General features: G+C 40.1%; 1 protein-coding gene across 5 annotated transcripts in view; it reads right to left on the bottom strand.

Moving 5' to 3' along the window:
* The window catches only part of SIAE (sialic acid acetylesterase), a 45,848-nt gene extending 27,418 nt beyond the window's left edge, over positions 1-18,430 (bottom strand). For 3 of the 5 annotated variants that reach the window (XR_007156161.1, XR_007156160.1, XM_047877211.1), the window contains exons 1-3: positions 18,299-18,430; positions 14,534-14,695; positions 6,657-6,832 (exon numbers count right to left, since the gene is read on the bottom strand). Coding sequence is in view for 3 of the 5 variants with exons in the window: in XM_047877211.1 (XP_047733167.1) it covers positions 6,657-6,832; positions 14,534-14,695; positions 18,299-18,365 (405 nt within the window). In the remaining 2 variants the exon portion in view is untranslated. Of the gene's footprint in view, positions 1-6,656; positions 6,833-14,533; positions 14,696-17,624; positions 17,685-17,957; positions 18,043-18,298 lie in introns of those variants that run through there. The other 2 variants (XM_047877213.1, XM_047877212.1) reach the window with 2 other exon arrangements.
* Positions 18,431-18,474: the final 44 nt, after the last annotated feature.

Genomic DNA, 18,474 nt, shown 5'->3' on the forward strand with positions numbered 1-18,474 from the left:
TTTTTAGTAGCATTATTTAGTAATTAGTTCACAAAAGAAAAAGAAAAAAAGAAAAAAGCAATCCGGGGTAGAAGCAATAAAAGCAAAATAAACCACAAAGTATGTGAAAGGACTCAATTTTACATATTTAAAAAAAAATAAATGAATTGGGGTGTCTGGGGGCTCAGTCGGTTAAGCTTCTGACTTCAGCTTAGGTTACGATCTTGGCAGTTCGTGAGTTCGAGCCTCGCATCGAGCTGTCTGCTGTCAGCACAGAGCCTGCTTCGGATCCTCTGTCTCCCTCTCTCGCTTCCCCTCCCCTGCTCATGTGCTCTCTCTTCTCTCAAAAATAAATAAACATTTTTAAAAAATGAAATAAAATAAATAAAATTTTTTTCAAAAATGAGTCATAGAGATTTTTAAACCTCAAATTTAAGTATTCCTCAAAACTGGAGAAGCATAATGAAAGAAAGGCAAGAAAATAAATATCAACTTGAGGAGAAACTAAGTTTCAGGGGAAGAGCTAGGAAGACAATAATCTTTCCAAGTTCTTAACTTATTAAAGGAAACAAATCAAAGTACGCAGAACATATTTGTGCCAACTCATAATGCAAACAAAACCATTTATTCCTAAGATTCTTGTTTATTTAATGGGACTCTTCATTGAAAACTGAGCCTTCGATAAATCTTTAAGGGATTAGGCAAGTGCATATCAGTTTCTTGTTTTTATAACTTTCTTTTAAAAATTATAGTTAGTTCATGCTCATTATAGCAAAATCAGAACATACAGACAAGGAAAGAAAATCAATCCCAGTTTCAAATGTGCCAAAGAACTTAACTCAGATTACTTTCTCTGAAGTTCTGATACTGCATAAAAAACCTTTACCCTTCTGTCAGCAATATTTCAAGCTAATATAGTTTCAATTATGTCTGTGAACTTGCTAATATGTTGTCCAACCCTGATTTTAATTTAAAAGAAATAACAATGATCTCCCTTACTTTCCTTTTTAAATCAGACAGCTTCCACTAAACAAACGAAGAGGGGACAATTCTGAGGCCCAAAGCTCTAACACCATCACACCCTATCCAGAAATCCACCCTCTTCATTCTAGACAGTTTTTGTGTCTAATTAGAAAGTAGAGCTGATCTTGAAAATAAATCTGAATGCCAGAGACATACAGTACCAAGGCTTTTGTTCTACCTCTGCTGCCTTGCTAGAATACCAAACTACTAAGAACTTTCCTTCCCTTGGCAACTTTTTCAGTGTCCTTTTTTTTTTTTTAATTTTTTTTTTAACTTTTATTTATTTTTGAGACAGAGACAGAGCATGATCAGGGGAGGGGCAGAGAGAGAGGGAGACACAGAATCTGAAACAGGCTCCAGGCTCTGAGCTGTCAGCACAGAGCCCGACGCGGGGCTCGAACTCACAGACCGTGAAATCATGACCTGGGCTGAAGTCGGACGCATAACCGACCAAGCAACCCAGGCGCCCCTTCAGTGTCCTTTTTACCCAGCTTTACTTAAGAGACCTCACTCATAGTCTGTCAGGGCAGCCCTATTCTCTAAGAGCAACGAACACCAGAACCCTTCAAAGTGAATTTCGTCACTGACCAACAGATGGCAAGTCAGTATTCCCTGGTTCCATCCCACATGACTCCATGCACCCTGTGTGTCCCATCCCTACTTGGGAGCCTGTGTAGTGCCTTTCCTCCCAACAATTCTAGCAGAGTAAATAGAGCCTAGTGAAGCCTCTATACAGTTATCATAAAGGAGAAAATATGCTAGGTCTCAAAATTTAAGAACGTCTTCAAAGGCTGTGAGTGAAACAGAGAAAAATGAATTGATGCTAACAAAAGAAATCCTAGGCTATGAAAAAGTTGAGCAAAAAAAAAAATCATCACTGGCCTTCTTTCTGTTAAAAAAAATATGTATATATACATATATGTTCTTTCTGTGTAAAAAAAATATACAAATATATGTTTATATTTATATATACATCACAGCCTTTGAAGATGAACTGTTCTTAAATTTTGAGACCTAGCATATTTTCTATTATGTATACATATATGTACATATAAATCAACATATTAATTTTATACATGAATATGTATCAATTTGACATATGGCACCTAACTGAAATATCAAGATATACAGCTTACATTGAGATAATTCACACACACACACACAAACAGATAAACCACATAAGGCAAAATATTACCAACTGTGAATCTAGGTGGTGGGTATATAGGTGTTTGCAAGTCTCTTAACTTTTTTGTGTGCTTAAAACTTTTTATAATAAAAAATTTGAAAAAATAGCAATACCTTATATTTTGACAGCTATTTTCAATTTATAAAGACCTTTTAGAAACAAACAAAATAATTTAATCTTTTTAATGGCTCAGTAAATTAGGTCAGATACAATCACTACTGCAGTATAGTCGTGAAAACTAAGTCTCAGACTTAGTTTAACAAAATGCAACATACTTTCATGGTAAAAACTCTCAGACAACTAGGAATAGAGGGATCATTCCTCAACATGATAAAAGGCATTTATGAAAAACCCACAAGTAACATCACACTCAGTGGTGAAAGAGTGAGAGTTTTCCTACTAAAACCAGGACAAGAGAAGGATGTCTGTTTTCACCACTACTATTCAACATTGTACAGGAAGCTCTAGCCAGAGTTATTAGACAAAAAAAAAAAAAAAAGAAAGAAATAAAAGGCATCCAAAGAGGTAAAACTATCTCTATCCATAGATGATATGCTCCTATATTAGAAAACCCAAAAAAATTCACAAGAAAGCTACCAGAACTAATAAACAAATTCAGCAAAGTGTCAGGGTACAAGACCAACATGCAAATATCATTTGTTTCTATACACCAGCAATGAACAGTCTTAAGAGGCAATTAAGAAAGAAATTTCATGTACAATAGCATCTAAAGGAATTAAATACTGAGGAATAAATCTAGCAAAGGAGGTAAGAGACTTGTATACTGAAAACTGCAAAACATTGCTGAAAAAAATTAAAGATCTAAATTAACGGAAAAACAACCCTTCATAGCAGGAAGGCTTAAAATCATTAAAATGTCAACATCACCCAAAGCAATCTACAGATTCATCACAATATCTATCAAAATTCCAAATGCCTTTCTTGCAGAAATGGAAAAGCATATCCTCACATTCATATGGAATTGCAAGACAATTCCATATGAATAGCCATGAATAGCCAAAACAATCTTGAAAAAGAAGAATAAAGTTGGAAGACTCATACTTCCCAACTTTGAAACTTACTACAAAGCTACAGTAATCAAAACAGTATGGTACTGGCATAAGGAGACACATATAGACCAATGGAATAAAATAGTAAGCCCAGAAATAAACCCTCACATATATGGTCAATTGGAGTTCCAAGAGTTCAATATGGAAAGGACAGTCTTCAACAAATGCTGCTGCAAGAACTGCATATCCACTTGCAAAAGAATGAAGTTAGATCTTCAACTTACACTATATATAAAAATTGAGTCAAAAAGGATCAAACACATAAGAGTATAAAATTCTTAGAAGACAACATGGGGGGGGGGACCTTCTTAACACTGGATTTGGCAACAATTTCATGTATGTGACATCAAAAGCATAGAAAACAAAAAAATAAATAAATAAACTAGACTTTGCTGAAATTAAGAACTTTTATGTATCAAAGGACACTCTCAAGAAAGTGAAATGACAACCTACAGAATGGGGAAAATATTTGCAAATCATACATATGAAAAGTGGTTAATATCTAGAACATACAAATAATTCCTACAATTCAACAACAAACAACTCAATTCAAAAATAGGCAAAGAACTTAGACATTTTTCCAAAGAAGATATACAAATGACCAATATCATCAGTCATTAGGGAAATGCAAATCAAAACTACGATGATCCTCAAAAAACTAAAATTGGGACTATCCTACAATCCAGCAGCAATTGCACTACTAGGTATTTACTCCAAGGATACAAAAATACAGATTTGAAGGGCTACATATCCCTAATGTTTACAGCCGCATTACTGACAATAGCCAAACTATGGAGAGAGCCCAAATGTCCATTGACTGATGAATGGATAAAGAAAATGTGGTATATATACAAACACATATATATATACATACATACAATGTAATATTACTCAGCCATCAAAAAGAATGAAATCTTGCCATTTGCAATGACATGGAGGGAGCTAGAATGTATTATACTAAGTGAAATAAGTCAATCAGAGAAAGACAAATAACATAGGACTTCACTCATATGTGGAATTTAAGAAACAAAACAGATAAACATACGAGAAGGGAGGAGGAAGAGGAGAGAAGGAAACAAACCATAAGAGACTCTTAAGGATAGACAACAAACTGAAGGTTGATGGAGGGAGGTGGGTGGGGAATGGGCTAGACAGATTATGGGTATTAAAGAGGGCACTTGTTGTGATGAGCACTGGATGGTATCATGTAAGTGCTGAATCACTAAATTTTACTCACGAAACCAATATTGCACTGCATGTTAGCTGAAATTAATTTTTTTTTATTTTTTTACAGTTATTTATTTTTGAGACACAGAGAAACAGAGCACACGTGGGGAGGGGCAGAAAGAGAAGGAGACAGAATCCAAAGCAGGCTCCAGCCTCTGAGCTGTCAGCAGAGAGCCTGACGTGGGGCTCGAACTCACAACTGAGCCACCCAGGCGCCCCAACTTTTTTTTTTTAGCTAAAATTTAAATAAAAAGCTAAAAAAAAAATTTAAACACAATGAGATACCACTTCCTATGTATTAGCAAGGCTATAATAAAAAAAAATTAATTAGGGGCACCTGGGTGGCTCAGTCGGTTGAGCGTCCGACTTCGCTCAGGTCACGATCTCACGGTCCGTGAGTTCGAGCCCCGCATCAGGCTCTGTGCTGACAGCTCAGAGCCTGGAGCCTGCTTCAGATTCTGTGTCTCCCTCTCTCTCTGGCCCTCCCCCCATTCATGCTCTGTCTCTCTCTGTCTCAAAAATAAATAAATGTTAAAAAAAAATTAATTAAAAAAAAACAGAAAATAACACATTAGAGAAATTGAACCTTTGCAGATTGCTGGTAGGAATGTAAAACAGTACGGCCACTGTAGAAATGTTTTGGTGGTTTCCCAGAAGTTAAACACAAAACTAATAGATGATCCAGCAATTGCACTCAAAGGTATATATCCAAAAGAATTGAAAGCAGGGGCTTGAACAGGTATCTGTATGCATTCACAATAGCCAAAAGACAGAAACCGCCCAAGTGTCCCTCAACAGAAGAATGGATAAACAATATGTGGCATACACAATGGAATACAATTCAGCCATAAAAAGGGACAAAATTTTGATATAAGCTACAACATGGATAGACCTTGAAAACATCATGCTTAGTAAAATAAGTCAGACACAGGACAAAGACTGTATGATTCCATTTTCAATAGCATTTAAAAGAATTAAATATTTAGGACTAAATCTAGCTAAGGATGGAAGAGACTTGTATACTGAAAACTGAGGTACCTAGAATAGGCAAATTCATAGAGAGAAAGCAGAATAGAGGTTACCAGGGGCTGGAAGAAGGCAAAAAGAGGGGGGCGGTTATTGTTTAATGGGTACAGAGGGATGCTGGGGATGATGAAAATTTTTTGAGTACAGATAGTGCTGACAGGTACACAGAGGGTTGTGAACAAATTTAATGCCACTAAGTTGTACAATTACCAATGGTTAAAATGATAAATATGATAAATAAAATTCATTTATCAAATATAATAAACAAAAACTCATTTTAACCACAATTTTTTTAAAGCAGGGTTTGGGGTTTAAAGCAGGGTGGTTGAGAGAGAGCACACAGGTGCAGAGGAGAGGGGCAGAAGAAGGAGAGAGAATCGTAAGCAGGATCCATGCTCAGCACAGAGCCCAACACGGGGCTTGATCCCATGACCTGGGATCATGACCTGAGCCTAAATCAAGAGTCAGATGCTCAACCAACTGAGCCACCCAGGTGCTCCTATAAAGCAGGTTTTGAAAACAAAGTCTCAGAAATACGAAGTGATTTTCTCCAAGTCATGTAACTGGTAAAAGGCAAAGCCAACATTCAGTCTCGATTTTTTAAATCTCCATGACAACAAAAGACATATATTATATTAGACGCACAGCTTGAAACAAATTCTAATTGTTTTGATTTCCCAGGCTCTCTCCAGAAGCTCATAAAAACCAATCAAAAAGAAGAGAAATCTACTTTGTCTTCAATTTGATATGAAATCTTCCTTGCCATCAGATACTCTAGCTCCCGCCCTTAGCTCAGGAAGGCCAGGAAATGGTGCCCTGCAAACGTACAGAGCACTAGCTGTGATTAAGAAAGCAGGCTCTGGAGTTGCATTACCTGCTCCTATTCTGGCTGCACTATTAACTGTGTGACCTTAAGCTGGTAATTTAACCTCAGTGGGCCAGTTTCCTCATCTGTGAGATGAATAACCATACTTACCTCATAAAGTTGTTAAATCGAATTAACTAACACATGGCAAACACTGAGAACAGATCTTGGCACGTGGCAGAAAAAGGTTCCTACCTCCTTCTACTTGTCCCCTTCCTCTACCTTCTATTTCTTCTTCTTCATCATCATTATTTATTAACACTGAGACTCTGTAAATTACCTGTGAAACCGTCATCTGCATGTTACTCTGCCCACTGCAAAGCCAGACATCTCCAAATAAGACATCATGAACTCTCAGGGTGAAGTTTGTTCTCCCAAAAGTCTGTTGTGCCATCACCTCATAAGGTCCACCAGGCTTCATAGGATCCAGTACCACCATCCAGCTGTTAGAATGTGCTGAAATCATAAAAAGACTCCAAGGAATTAATCAATCAATTAAAACAAAATTAAAGCACAATCCTGTCATGCATCATATTCATTTGTGGCTATTCCCAACCACTGTGATTAACTGAATTCAAAGATATGAAAATTAGGGCACCTGGGGGGCTCAGTTGGTTAACCGGCTGACTCCTGATCTCAGCTCAGGTCATGATCTCACAGTTCGTGAGATCAAGCCCCATGTCGGGCTCTGCACTGACAGTGTGGAGCCTGCTTGGGATTCTCTCTTCTCTCTCCCTCTCTCTCTGCCCCTACACTTTTCTCTCTCTCTCTCGCTCGCTTGCTCTCTCCCTCTCACCCTCACTCTCCCGCTCTCTCAAAACAAACTTTAAAAAGATATGAAAATTAGCCAAATTTCAGACAAGCAAAAGAAATAACAAAAGCAGTAGCATTTCTATCCTTAATCTGTACCAATCCCTCCTTCCTTGTAACTGAAGCATTTACAGGAAAAATTAATCACCCAGTTATAATCCTAAATGAGAACACACAAAAATATACTGAGATTAAAATCCAAGGGAGTTTAATTTTAAAAAAACAAACATAAAATAGGGGCTCCTGGGTGGTTCAGTCGGTTGAGCGTCCGACTTCAGCTCAGGTCATGCTCTCACAGCTCTGAGTTCAAGCCCCACGTCGGATTCTGTGCTGACAGCTTGAAGCCTGGAACCTGCTTCGGATTCTGTGTCACCCTCTCTCTCTCTGCCCCTAACCCACTCGCATTCTGTCTCTGTCTCTCTCCAAAATAAATAAACACGAAAAAAAAAAAAACTTAATTAAAAAAAACCATAAAATAGAAATTCATATTATACTATCCAAATGTCAGTATTAATATAATCATGATCTAATAGATTTATGCAGTGCCCCAAATTAATTTGTAATTATCTAATCAAATGTGAACACAGATTAGAGAAAATAATTTACAATCTGGAACTTCCCTTAAGGTGAACAGAGAAACTGACACAGGACAAAGGAGTAGGAGCATACATAGTACCAATTTAAGATGAATCGCAAATTGATCTCTCTGTGAAGAAGATATTTAGACATGCCCAATTAATTATTTTCACAGAGTTACTTACCAGACTTAAGGTTTTCGGACTCAATTAGGAAGATGAAAAGCTATCCAAGACCCTGTTTCAGAAATTCATAGCACATTCCTTAGGAACCACCCCCCTACCACCTTCCTACCTCTCACCCACTCATACCACCACCACTGCCAACATCATATTCAGAAACTTAGGGAAAATATCTTCAAAATGGCAAAATGATGCCTGGGAGAACCAAACAACATGAACAAAGTTGAAAAAAGGAGAGTGAGAAGAGAATAGAGAAAATAGAGAAATGATCATTTTAAAATAAATATTCTTGGCATCATGCCAAAGGCTACAAAATAATTTCTAATTTGTGCCCATCAGATTAATGTTAATTCAGAGGGAAAGAATAGTAAGAAGTGGAAATGGAGCACCCTAAAGTTATAGCAGCCAGCAAAAATTATAATTATAAAAAAAGTATCCAAGTGCCTACTAAGTGCTAGATGCTACGCTAAGTTCTTCCCAATCAGCAAAAGCTAAGAGGAAGCATGAGAAGTCCGGATGCATGACAGGAGATTAGGAAAAGCTCAAACCACACATATTGTTCAGAGTCTTGGGGAAAATGTCCAAAAGCCTGAAGGCATCAGCGAAAGGGTGCATGCTTGCCCCTCTCGAAAGTACAACCCACTGAGACTGCTACTCCCATCCCTTAGAGGTCAAGTAAGCTCAGGACCAAATGCTCACTATTGTTTTTATACCACCAATAGCCAGACATCAACATATTAAATGTATAATTCACCTAAAGCAGAAAAATCACTGTTTTGGAAACAGTGGGCAGCTAGTACAGATTGTGTCGCACAGGTGTGATGTGCTCCATATGGCTCACGCTTCTGAACAGGCAGACACTCCAATCTGTCCCCACTACAGTGTTGCCAAGGTCTTTCCAGGCTTCTTGCACTCACATATCTTACTAAGTCTCTGTCCTTCTGCCACAAACATTACTCATTTATGATGAGGAGGTCAAAAAACCTAGGGCAGAATTTCTTTAGCTTTCTACTACTGTGCAATCTATTTCTAGTCACTGTTAATTAGATATTTACACTTAGCCTCAATCCACGCAATATGGCCAGTGAAGAAAGTTACCTTCACCAGAGTTTCTGAAAAGTTTCACTGCCCAGCAACTGAAGGACAAATAGGGAGGGGGGAGATGTTTGGGCAAAAGATAGCAATGCCATCCTACTAGAGCCAGAGAATGAGCTCCCTCTAGCACCTAAATAGTCTGAAGAGAACTAGGGATCCACACCAAGAACTGCCCTCTTGAGGAAAACTCTCAACTCCCTCAAAGACCTTAGAGAACTTCCTTCTTGTCTAATACTTGAGCTCTTTTTGATTCAAGCTGTTTTCCTCTCCCACTTGATAAAACTGACACAATAATGAGGGTTAAGTGAAGTTACCTGCCAGGGAATGCAGGGGAAACCAGGTCCACTGCAGAGAGCTTACTAATGGTTAAACCAACCTAGAAACAATTTGGTTAAGACACTGAGGATTGACTCCCATGTAAGTATACACAAAGGAGAGCAAGCTCTGTGAAGGCTGGTTCTTAGACCAAAGGCAAGGATGGGATTACAAAAGTAGAAATCACCACATTTCACAAGAGAAGTGGTTAGTCCTTGGCCATCGAGTTGAGGACTGGCTGGTTAAAGTGGAGCTCACCACAGGATGATGAAATCCAGTTACAGTCTTTAGAAACTTTGTTGACCACCCCCCCACCAAGTCCACGAGGTTGAATCCAAATAATAAAACTGAGTCACCAACTACGAAGAGTTGGAAGTTCACCATCCAGCTGAATTTCTGCTCATCCTGATGGACTTTCTGAGCAACAGCTGTTCTGGTTCCTTCTTCTGGACCTTAATCACATGCGAATCTTGTGACCTTGCTTACCAATCCAGCCCTGGATTTCTGTAAATTCTTGTTTGTTGCATTCAAATCTCTGCTTCCTCGCATTCTTTCATCTCCCATGTAGGAAGATTCATGTCCTTCCTTTATTACACGGTTACTTTGAGTGCTTACTGTGTGCGAGGCATTCAGTGAACAGCAGAGAGTAAACCTCAGTCCTGAGTTATACCACCAAGAAAGCCATGCAAACTACTAATCAGGCTTTGTGTTTCTGTGTCCAATGGTTAGCATATCTGGGGGCCTATTTCTTCGTGTCCCTCTTCTCTTCATGTTCCAGCCAACAACTGAAGTAAAGAACTCTCTTCATTTTCTTCTCTCCATCTCCCTGACCACCTGCCACCTCAAAATCAGAAGAACAAATAATCAAAGGGAAAAAAATTAAAAGAATTTGTCTAAAGACACGATTAGTCATAAGGTGCGTTCATGCTTTTTTCTCTTTGCTATTCACATCAGATGTTAATTATTTTTCAGATTATTGTGCCAAATCTCAGATGCCAAGAAGAGAAAAAAGGAAATTATCCATGACCTTTCCCTCCTCAAGAGGAAAAGCCTAGAATTGGAAGAAGTTCTTCTCCCACAAAACCCTGGCACTTCACCAGCTGCAAATCAGTTTAGTGATCTAGAGAAGTGACTTGGAGGTAAAGAAGGTCTTACTGCCCAAACTGCCCCTTTGCAACCTTCATTTATTCTGTATAAAGCTCATCACCACCACCAAATATGAATATAAAAAGCAAAAAAAGAGCTTGAACATTTTTCCATCAATAAAACTATTTATGCAAATTATTTAAAGTATAGCATGCTATGGCATATAACACCCTAAGGTGACCCCCCCCCCAATAAGTCACACCCGTACAAAATCCCCTCCCCTCAAATTCAGGCAGAATCTGTGATTTGCTTCCAACCATCAGAAAATGGCATGGGAGAGGAGATGTCATTCTTGTGATTTGGGTTACATTATATGGAAAAGATAAAGGAGTTTTGCAGATGTAATTAAGTTCCAAATCAGTTGACACTAAGTTAATAAAAAGGAAGATTACCCTGGGTGGGCCTGACCTAATAAGGTAAGCCCTTTAAAAGAAGGTCTAGGAGCTCCTGGGTGGCTCAGTCGGTTAACCGTTTGACTTCAGCTCAGGTCATGATCTCAGGGCTTGTGAGCTCAAGCCCTGTGTCGGGCTCTGTGCTGACAGCTCAGAGCCTGGAGCCAGCTTCCAATTCTGTGTCTCCCTCTCTCTCTCTGTTCCTCCCCTGCTCACACTCTGTCTCTCTCTCTCAAAAATAAATAAAAGATTTTTAAAAATTAAAAAAAAAAAACAGAAGAAGGTCTAGAGGTCAGAGATTTGAAGGAGTAGAGATGTTTCCATGAATTCTATAGGCATAAGGAAGGAAATCTGCCAGCAGCCTACATGAGCTTGTAGTGGATCATTCCCTAGTCAAGCCTCCAGATGAGAACACAGCCCAGCCAACACTTGATTTCGGTCTTGTGAGACCCTGAACAGAGAACCCAGCTAAGCAATGGCCCAGGCTTCAGATCTATAGAAACTGTGCCATAATAAAAGTGTGTTGTTCTAAGCACCTAAATTTGTGGCAATTTATTGTATAGCACAGAAAACTAGTGTGCATGCTAACATTGCAACCAGGAGCTTTTTACTTTTCTAAGGGGTTTAGGCTTTTTGTAATTTTCTAAGCTAAAGTAAATATCCCTACTTACCTCAGGTCATGATGATGAATCCAGACACACTCTCATTTTATCCCCCATGTATGTCAAAGTGAAAAGATATACTCCTCCCCTCCCCAATTTTATTCCTTGTGTCTGAAAAACTCATCATGCAATATTTGACGATATGGTTTGACTAGGCCAGTACCTGACCCATATTCCCAATCATCCCTCAAGTTTTAATTGAACCATCCCAAAGCTTAAGTGTCAGTCTGCTGGACAAAAATCTTCATGCTGTTAATTCCATTTTGTTGTGGGCGCCCAGGGGATTGATTATAGGTAATAAGTTAAATATTAACAGAGACAGAATGACAAACTGAGGTAGTCTAGCTGAAAATCCCAGAGTCCTCATCAAATTTAAAGAGAAGTCAACCTTTCAATATACCCTGTAGTGTTTCCTTTGAGAAACATTTTTTTTGCCCTATAAAATTTCCTACATGTCTACCTCCTTTATTCCAAATAACACTTTATTCATTTTGCTTCGTGTACAGAACACAACAATATGTCCCTATAAGTAGGTTTATGGATCTAAAAAAAATAAATATTTTATTTTTCCTCTCCTACCAAGCAAATGTAGAGAGCCTAACAAATATAAAGTATATGTATATTCTTTTGCATCTATCACTATAGTACTATGTAGTCTCTGTCTCCTAAATATTTATTGGTAATGTTAATTATTAGCCAAGGAAACCCTATTTTTTATTTTTAAACTACAGCAGCTCTTTGGATTTCTAAATCAACTGTGATCACCAGTATTTATACTCTATGCTGTTAATTTCTAAGATAGACACAACACAAAAATTGTCTCTTGAATTCATTTTCAGCACATCCCACAGGTCACCAGTAGCATTTAAATCTAACAGAGAACAACTTCTCAATCAGATTAAGCTTCCCCTTTCAAGTCTCTTAGTGTCACCCGAAAACATTCTTACCTTAAACAGTCTTACAATCCAAGAACTAGAAGCACTCACCTCGCATCTATGCCTGGCACATAGTATTTTTAAATGTTTGTTGGGGCACCTGTATGGCTCAGTCGGTTGAGCATCCAGCTCTTGATTTCAGCTCAGGGCATGATGTCACGGTTCATGGATTTGAGCCCCCTGTTGGGCTCTGCACGCACAGTATGGATCCTGCTTAGGATTCTCTCTCCCTCTCCCTTTGCCCCTTCCCCACTCACATGCAAGTGTGTGTGTGTGTGTGTGTGTGTGTGTGTGTGTGTGTGTGTGTGTGCGCGCGCGCGCGCACGCATTCTCTGTCTCTCAAAATAAATAAACTTAAAAAAATGTTTTTTGTATGGAAATGAATTATAAAGAGGCTGCACCAGGGTCTGGTTCACTCTGGACTGGATATTGACAAAACTAATCAGGAAACCCTTGTTTCCAAGGCCCAATAAAACTCCCACAAGTTTCCCTGTCATATATATCTTCAAGTCACTGCTCAAACTACCAACTCCCACATGAACACCCCTGCTCCCCAAAGCAGCCTTGTTACCTGACTCTCACCTTCAACATTTCATGGCTATATCACTACCTCTAACCAAGATCTGATCCTGTCTCCACTAGACCCAGCCGTGACTGTGGCCTCCAATATGCAGTTAACTTCTAGCTATGCTCTTTCACATGCCAACTTACACAACTCTACCCCTTCTAGACAAAGACTTCTTTGTAGGACCTGTCTGCTCACAGAAGCTTCTAGTTCTCACCTTCTTGAATATCCTTACAACCACTACCTTGGGTGGTGCCATGGGTCAGGTGGGTCAGGCCTTTGTCATCTATTGCCTAAATATCACAGGCTAACGGTTCCCACCACCTCTATTCTTACTGACCTCCACTCTCCAATCCATGGTGCTGCCAGAGTTACCTTCTTAAAATACAAATCTGATTATTTGGCCACTTAAAATCCATCGATTTGTATAGTCCACAACAGAGTATACAGTCCTTAGCAGTGACAAACAAGCCTTCCTACATTTCCAACCTTCTCTCCTGTCATCTGCCACCAGTCGCAGACTCCGGTGCTTAGACAAACCAACCTGCTTGCCATTTCTCCAATGACCCATGCTCCCTCATGCCTCCATGGCTCCAGGCTATTGCCCTACTTGGTTTGCCCTACTCATTTTTCAAGATAAATCTTAGACTAAGTTAATTATCTCTCCTAAGCACTCCCATAGCACACTGTGCTTCCATACTGAGGCACCTAACTTACCTGTAACTGCTTATTCTTTTTCTGCCTCCTCCCTCATCTGTCAGCTTCATTAGGAGACAGACCACATCCATCTTGCTAATCACTGTATTACCAGTACCTAGCACAATATATGGCACATAGGCACTCAATAAATATTTGAGTGACTCTCTAAATATTAGAAGAAGAAGAAGAAGAAGAAGAAGAAGAAGAAGAAGAAGAAGAATGGCAGCTAACACACATGTTTACATGTGCTAATTCATTTAATCCTTACAATTACCCTAAATATCATTATTATCTCCACTTTACAAATAAGGAAATTATGACACAGAGATGTTATATAACATGCCTGAGGTTATAGCATCAGAACCTGAGCTCAGTGAGTCCACAGCCTGGGTTCTTAAGCACTCCTCCATACTGCCTCTCCTTTATGTATAATTCAGTTCAAATGTCACCTTCGGGGGAAATTGTTTCTTACCATCCAATCTGAGTTAGACGCTTCTCTTCTGTATCCCACAACAGCCTATATACACCTTCATCATAGCATTTATCACACTGCACTTTATGACTTGGTGTCTATTCCCATTATGCCATGAGATCCTGGAGGGCAGGAACTTTGACTCTGTCTTAATTTTCTTTGTGTCGTCGGTGCCTAATACATGATAAATACTCAAACTTAAATGGATGGGTGAGACAACCTGAGTTCCAGCACCAGTGTTCGTTTTTCAGATTATCCAGCAGGTGGCAGAAGAGGACAAAAGCTGAACAGAGGATGAGCAGCCTTACCTTTCACACTCGTCACCTTCTCCATGATGGTTTCTTTATCTTGGCACAAAGTCACTGTCACTGTGGCTCCGAATATGCCATAGCCCCAGATCACTGCCCCTGCGGGCTCCTTCTGCAGCACCATGTAATTATTGATGTATGAAGCAAAGCGAAAACGGACATCTAAAAATGTTAACCAACACTTAGAAAAGCATCATTGGGGGATTCATCACCAATTGAATCTGGTTAAACAGCAAGAAACCATAAAGCTTTTATACAGGACAATTTGAATATACCCAGACCCTTTAATCTTCTAAAACTAGATCTTACTCGTCCTAATTAGGTAAGCAACATAACAAGAGCAGTTGCCAATAATATGCATCATAGTACAAGATGACCAATAAGGAAAACTCAAAGAGCCTATGGCAACCAATGTGCCACAAGCCTCCTCCGCTTCAGAGCTCTTGATCATCCTTTGCTCTCAAGCTTGGCCCTGACGCTCTGCGCTCTCCCTCCAAATTGTTAAAATGCTCCTTTTATGCACCCCACAGATGGTATTTATGAGAAAAATAAACCACTTCCTTCCCCTACTTTCCATTACCATGCCCACTCCTTGTTGCTGGGAATAAAGAAACCTGCCTCTCTCCAACACAGCCTCCCCTAATCTCTCCCCCATTCTTTATTTCCCCCCCTTTCCTTCCCACCAGTGTCGACTCCTACAAATAATTCCCCTTATTGTTTTTTTTTTGACAACCCACTAAAAATTTTAAATAAGCATTTATGAATATCTGTGACATCTGCTTCCTTCTAAGGTAAATTCAAATAAATTACGAATATAAAATAAGGTCGGCGAGAAATAGAGGGTCAAAATGTCAGAACAAAGGTCTTTCGTCTCAATTTTACCCATTTCACAAGCTAAGTTATATAAAAAGAACAAGAGGAAGAGCACTTGAAACTGTAGATTCTATTCTAGAGTCACTAACAAGACTGAATAAGAACTTACTTTAACGAGATCATTCCTATTTTTAACATGCAGCCTATATTGAAGTATTTTATTAATAACAAGCATCTATCCAAATTATCTCAGTGAGTTCCTCATCAAAACTTAACAAGGGGGGAAAAATCTTCTTAAGTTATGTCCCAATTTGTCTGAACAAAACAGACTAAAATCCCTAGAAGAAAATAATTAACAAAGTTAAGATTTTTTTTTAAGCATTTTAAACAAAAATGATAGGCAGGAAAGAGAATGAGAACTAACAAGGTTTCTTCCCTGAAAGCTACAAATGATGATGGCCCCTGAGGCTATACTTAACAGGGCAGCAAAGCTAACAGGGTCTCCCATACAGACTCGGTGGCCTATTTGCTTCAAATAACAGCCCAGTCGCTAAACATCCTCAGCACTCTCTCATGAGTTAGTTCCATCATAAAACCTAAATGACAACCAACAATCATCCAGAAGGCTGGATAATGGGCTGGAGATGCACAGCTACCACAAGCAAAATGCTCTAAGAAGAGACTCTAACATCCCAGAATTGCATAAGCACGTTGGCAGCCTGCTGGAGGGAAGGGGAGAGGCACACGTGTGGGAGGGCCTAGTCTTGGGTAGGTGCTTCATATGGAACAAGAACTGAAAACCAAAGGGCTAAGAGCTAAGCAGAAAGAGGGTGAGGGTAGGGGAACGGAGTGTAGAAAACTGGCTGTCGCTTGCACATGAGCCTATACAAAGGAAGGGCTCTCTAAGAGTGCAGCCATTGTCTCATTGTGCCGGGGACACATCTTTCCAAGTCAGTCTGTTTTCGCCAACACACACTTACTGGTCCTCATTGTGCCTGGCTCTATTCTGAGTGAAAGAATTTTAATTTTAAGAAAGAAAGGATCTTTCACACCCCAAGGTACAATCATGTTATTTATGGATCAACAGACTGATACCCAGGTAGATTAGGTAATTTTACCTAATAGCTTGCATATTAATGAATTAATTCAACAAATTTTGTATTAATGCCTACTGTGTGCCAGGCACCATTTTAAGCATTGAGGATAGAACAGTAAGAAAAAGAAAGAAGAAAACAATAAAGGGAAAACAAAACACAGACAAAAAGCCTCACCAGCAGCAGGAAGCTTACATTCTACCAGGGAGCTTATTTGTGGCAGGCACAGTGCTATCCACACTGCACATATTAAACTCCTTTGACTGACCTTAAATCTCACAGGTAGTTTACAAAAGGACTAGAAACCAAGTCACCTGATTCCAGAGTTGTTATTGCAATTTCCAGTCTGCTGCAGATATTGGTGGTAAATTAAAAAAAAAAAAGTCATATTCCCTGCCCTTATAAAGCTCACATTCCAAGCTGATAAGAGTAGACAGTGGAACATTACCAGGGAATTGAGCAATGAACAAAATAGGAGAACGAGAAAGGAGGCGGGACTGGTCATTCTTTTTGTCAAGCACAAGACACTTAGCATTTGAATCTTTTTTCCTTAGGTCTTCAATTTTTCCTTCATTTGGATGTTGGAGTAGAAAACAAGAATTAGTGCTCTGTTAGTGAGTGATGAAATTAATCCAGTGGGTAGGTTACCTCTGGCGAGGAACTCCTGGATGCCCTGGGAGGAACATCCTGGGAGTCTCAATAAAACTGGCAATATTTTAGTTCTTAAGTTGGGTGCAGCACCTTTGGGTGTTCATTTTATTGTTTCATTGCTCATATACTTTTGTACATTTCAAATATTAGATAGTAACCATGGGCATATGACCCAAGGTGAAGACAGAATATTGCACCGGCATTAAAGATAACAGCCTTTAACAGAAAAGTTAATAAAATAATGGCCCTACTCGCCTAACATATGCTGGACTCAAAGGTCACTGAGTGAGGGTGAGAGGCAAAAAATGATATGCAGAGAGTGCTGCTGGTTTACACTTTGTTAAAGCCTGAAAAACTACTTAGGGGCGGCAGTTGGTCTGTCTGGGTACTTCTGGGTGCTCAGGTAGAGCACGAGCCATTTTTCTGCACCCTGTCCCTATTCTCACCTCAACTTTCATTTCTTAGCAGGGAACTTTGGGGTCCACAATTCGAATGGTTTAAAGAAAAAAACAAGGCCAGCATTATCACTTTACTTTGCTTTAGCACGCAGATGCCGTCTTCTGGTTCTCCACGGTTGTGACTCAGGGTCCAGCCTGGGGTATTCAAATGACAGGATCTGACCTGGACAGTAGTCAAAGTGAGTCACCCTCCTCCCCAGTGTCCCGCATATTATCCCTGTAAGCTGCGCCAGCAATCAAAGCTAAGCCTTAAATATTCTTAGCTAGTGAGGGGGTTGTATTTCTTAGTCCTAATCACCACTTAAACTAGTAAAATTTAATTCCCCCAAGGAACCAAGCCTGCAGCAAACCCTCCCCAAGGGTACTACTGTGGGGGCAGAAGTGAAATGTTTTGGATGACTCAGTTACCTGTTTCCAAATACTATCGAACTAGCTTCGCCCCCTTCCCTTCGAGTTCCCTTGAAGTTATTCAAAGACCCCGAGGGCCTCGGTCCAGCACATTTGGGCCTCCCCAATCAGATACACCCAACCCTCCCTCTGCCCCACACGCTGCAACGTGACGACGTTGAAAGGACGGGGAAGAAGCTGACCAGCCGGAACTCCCGCCCAGCAGACACCTGCGGCCTAGGCCTGGGTCGGGTCGGAGGACCGGCTCCAGGTTCGCGGTTCGCGGGTCCTGCAGAGGACGAAGGATCTCCGAGCCCGCGCAGGCTGACCCGCACAGGTTGGGCCAAGCCGGGCCGCCTCACCTTTACTTGTGTCGGCCGGCAGGATTAAAGGCAGCACCAGCCCAAATATAAACCCCGGCGCTACCATGTTTGGGAGGATCCGCCAGCCCCGCGCCGGACTCGAGACGCGGACTCCACGCCGGGGCGGGGCCGTGGGCGGGACCTGCAGGGGGCGGGGATGCCTGAGACTCCACCCA

This window comes from Prionailurus viverrinus, chromosome D1 (genome assembly GCF_022837055.1).
Source record: "Prionailurus viverrinus isolate Anna chromosome D1, UM_Priviv_1.0, whole genome shotgun sequence".
NCBI lineage: Eukaryota > Metazoa > Chordata > Mammalia > Carnivora > Felidae > Prionailurus > Prionailurus viverrinus.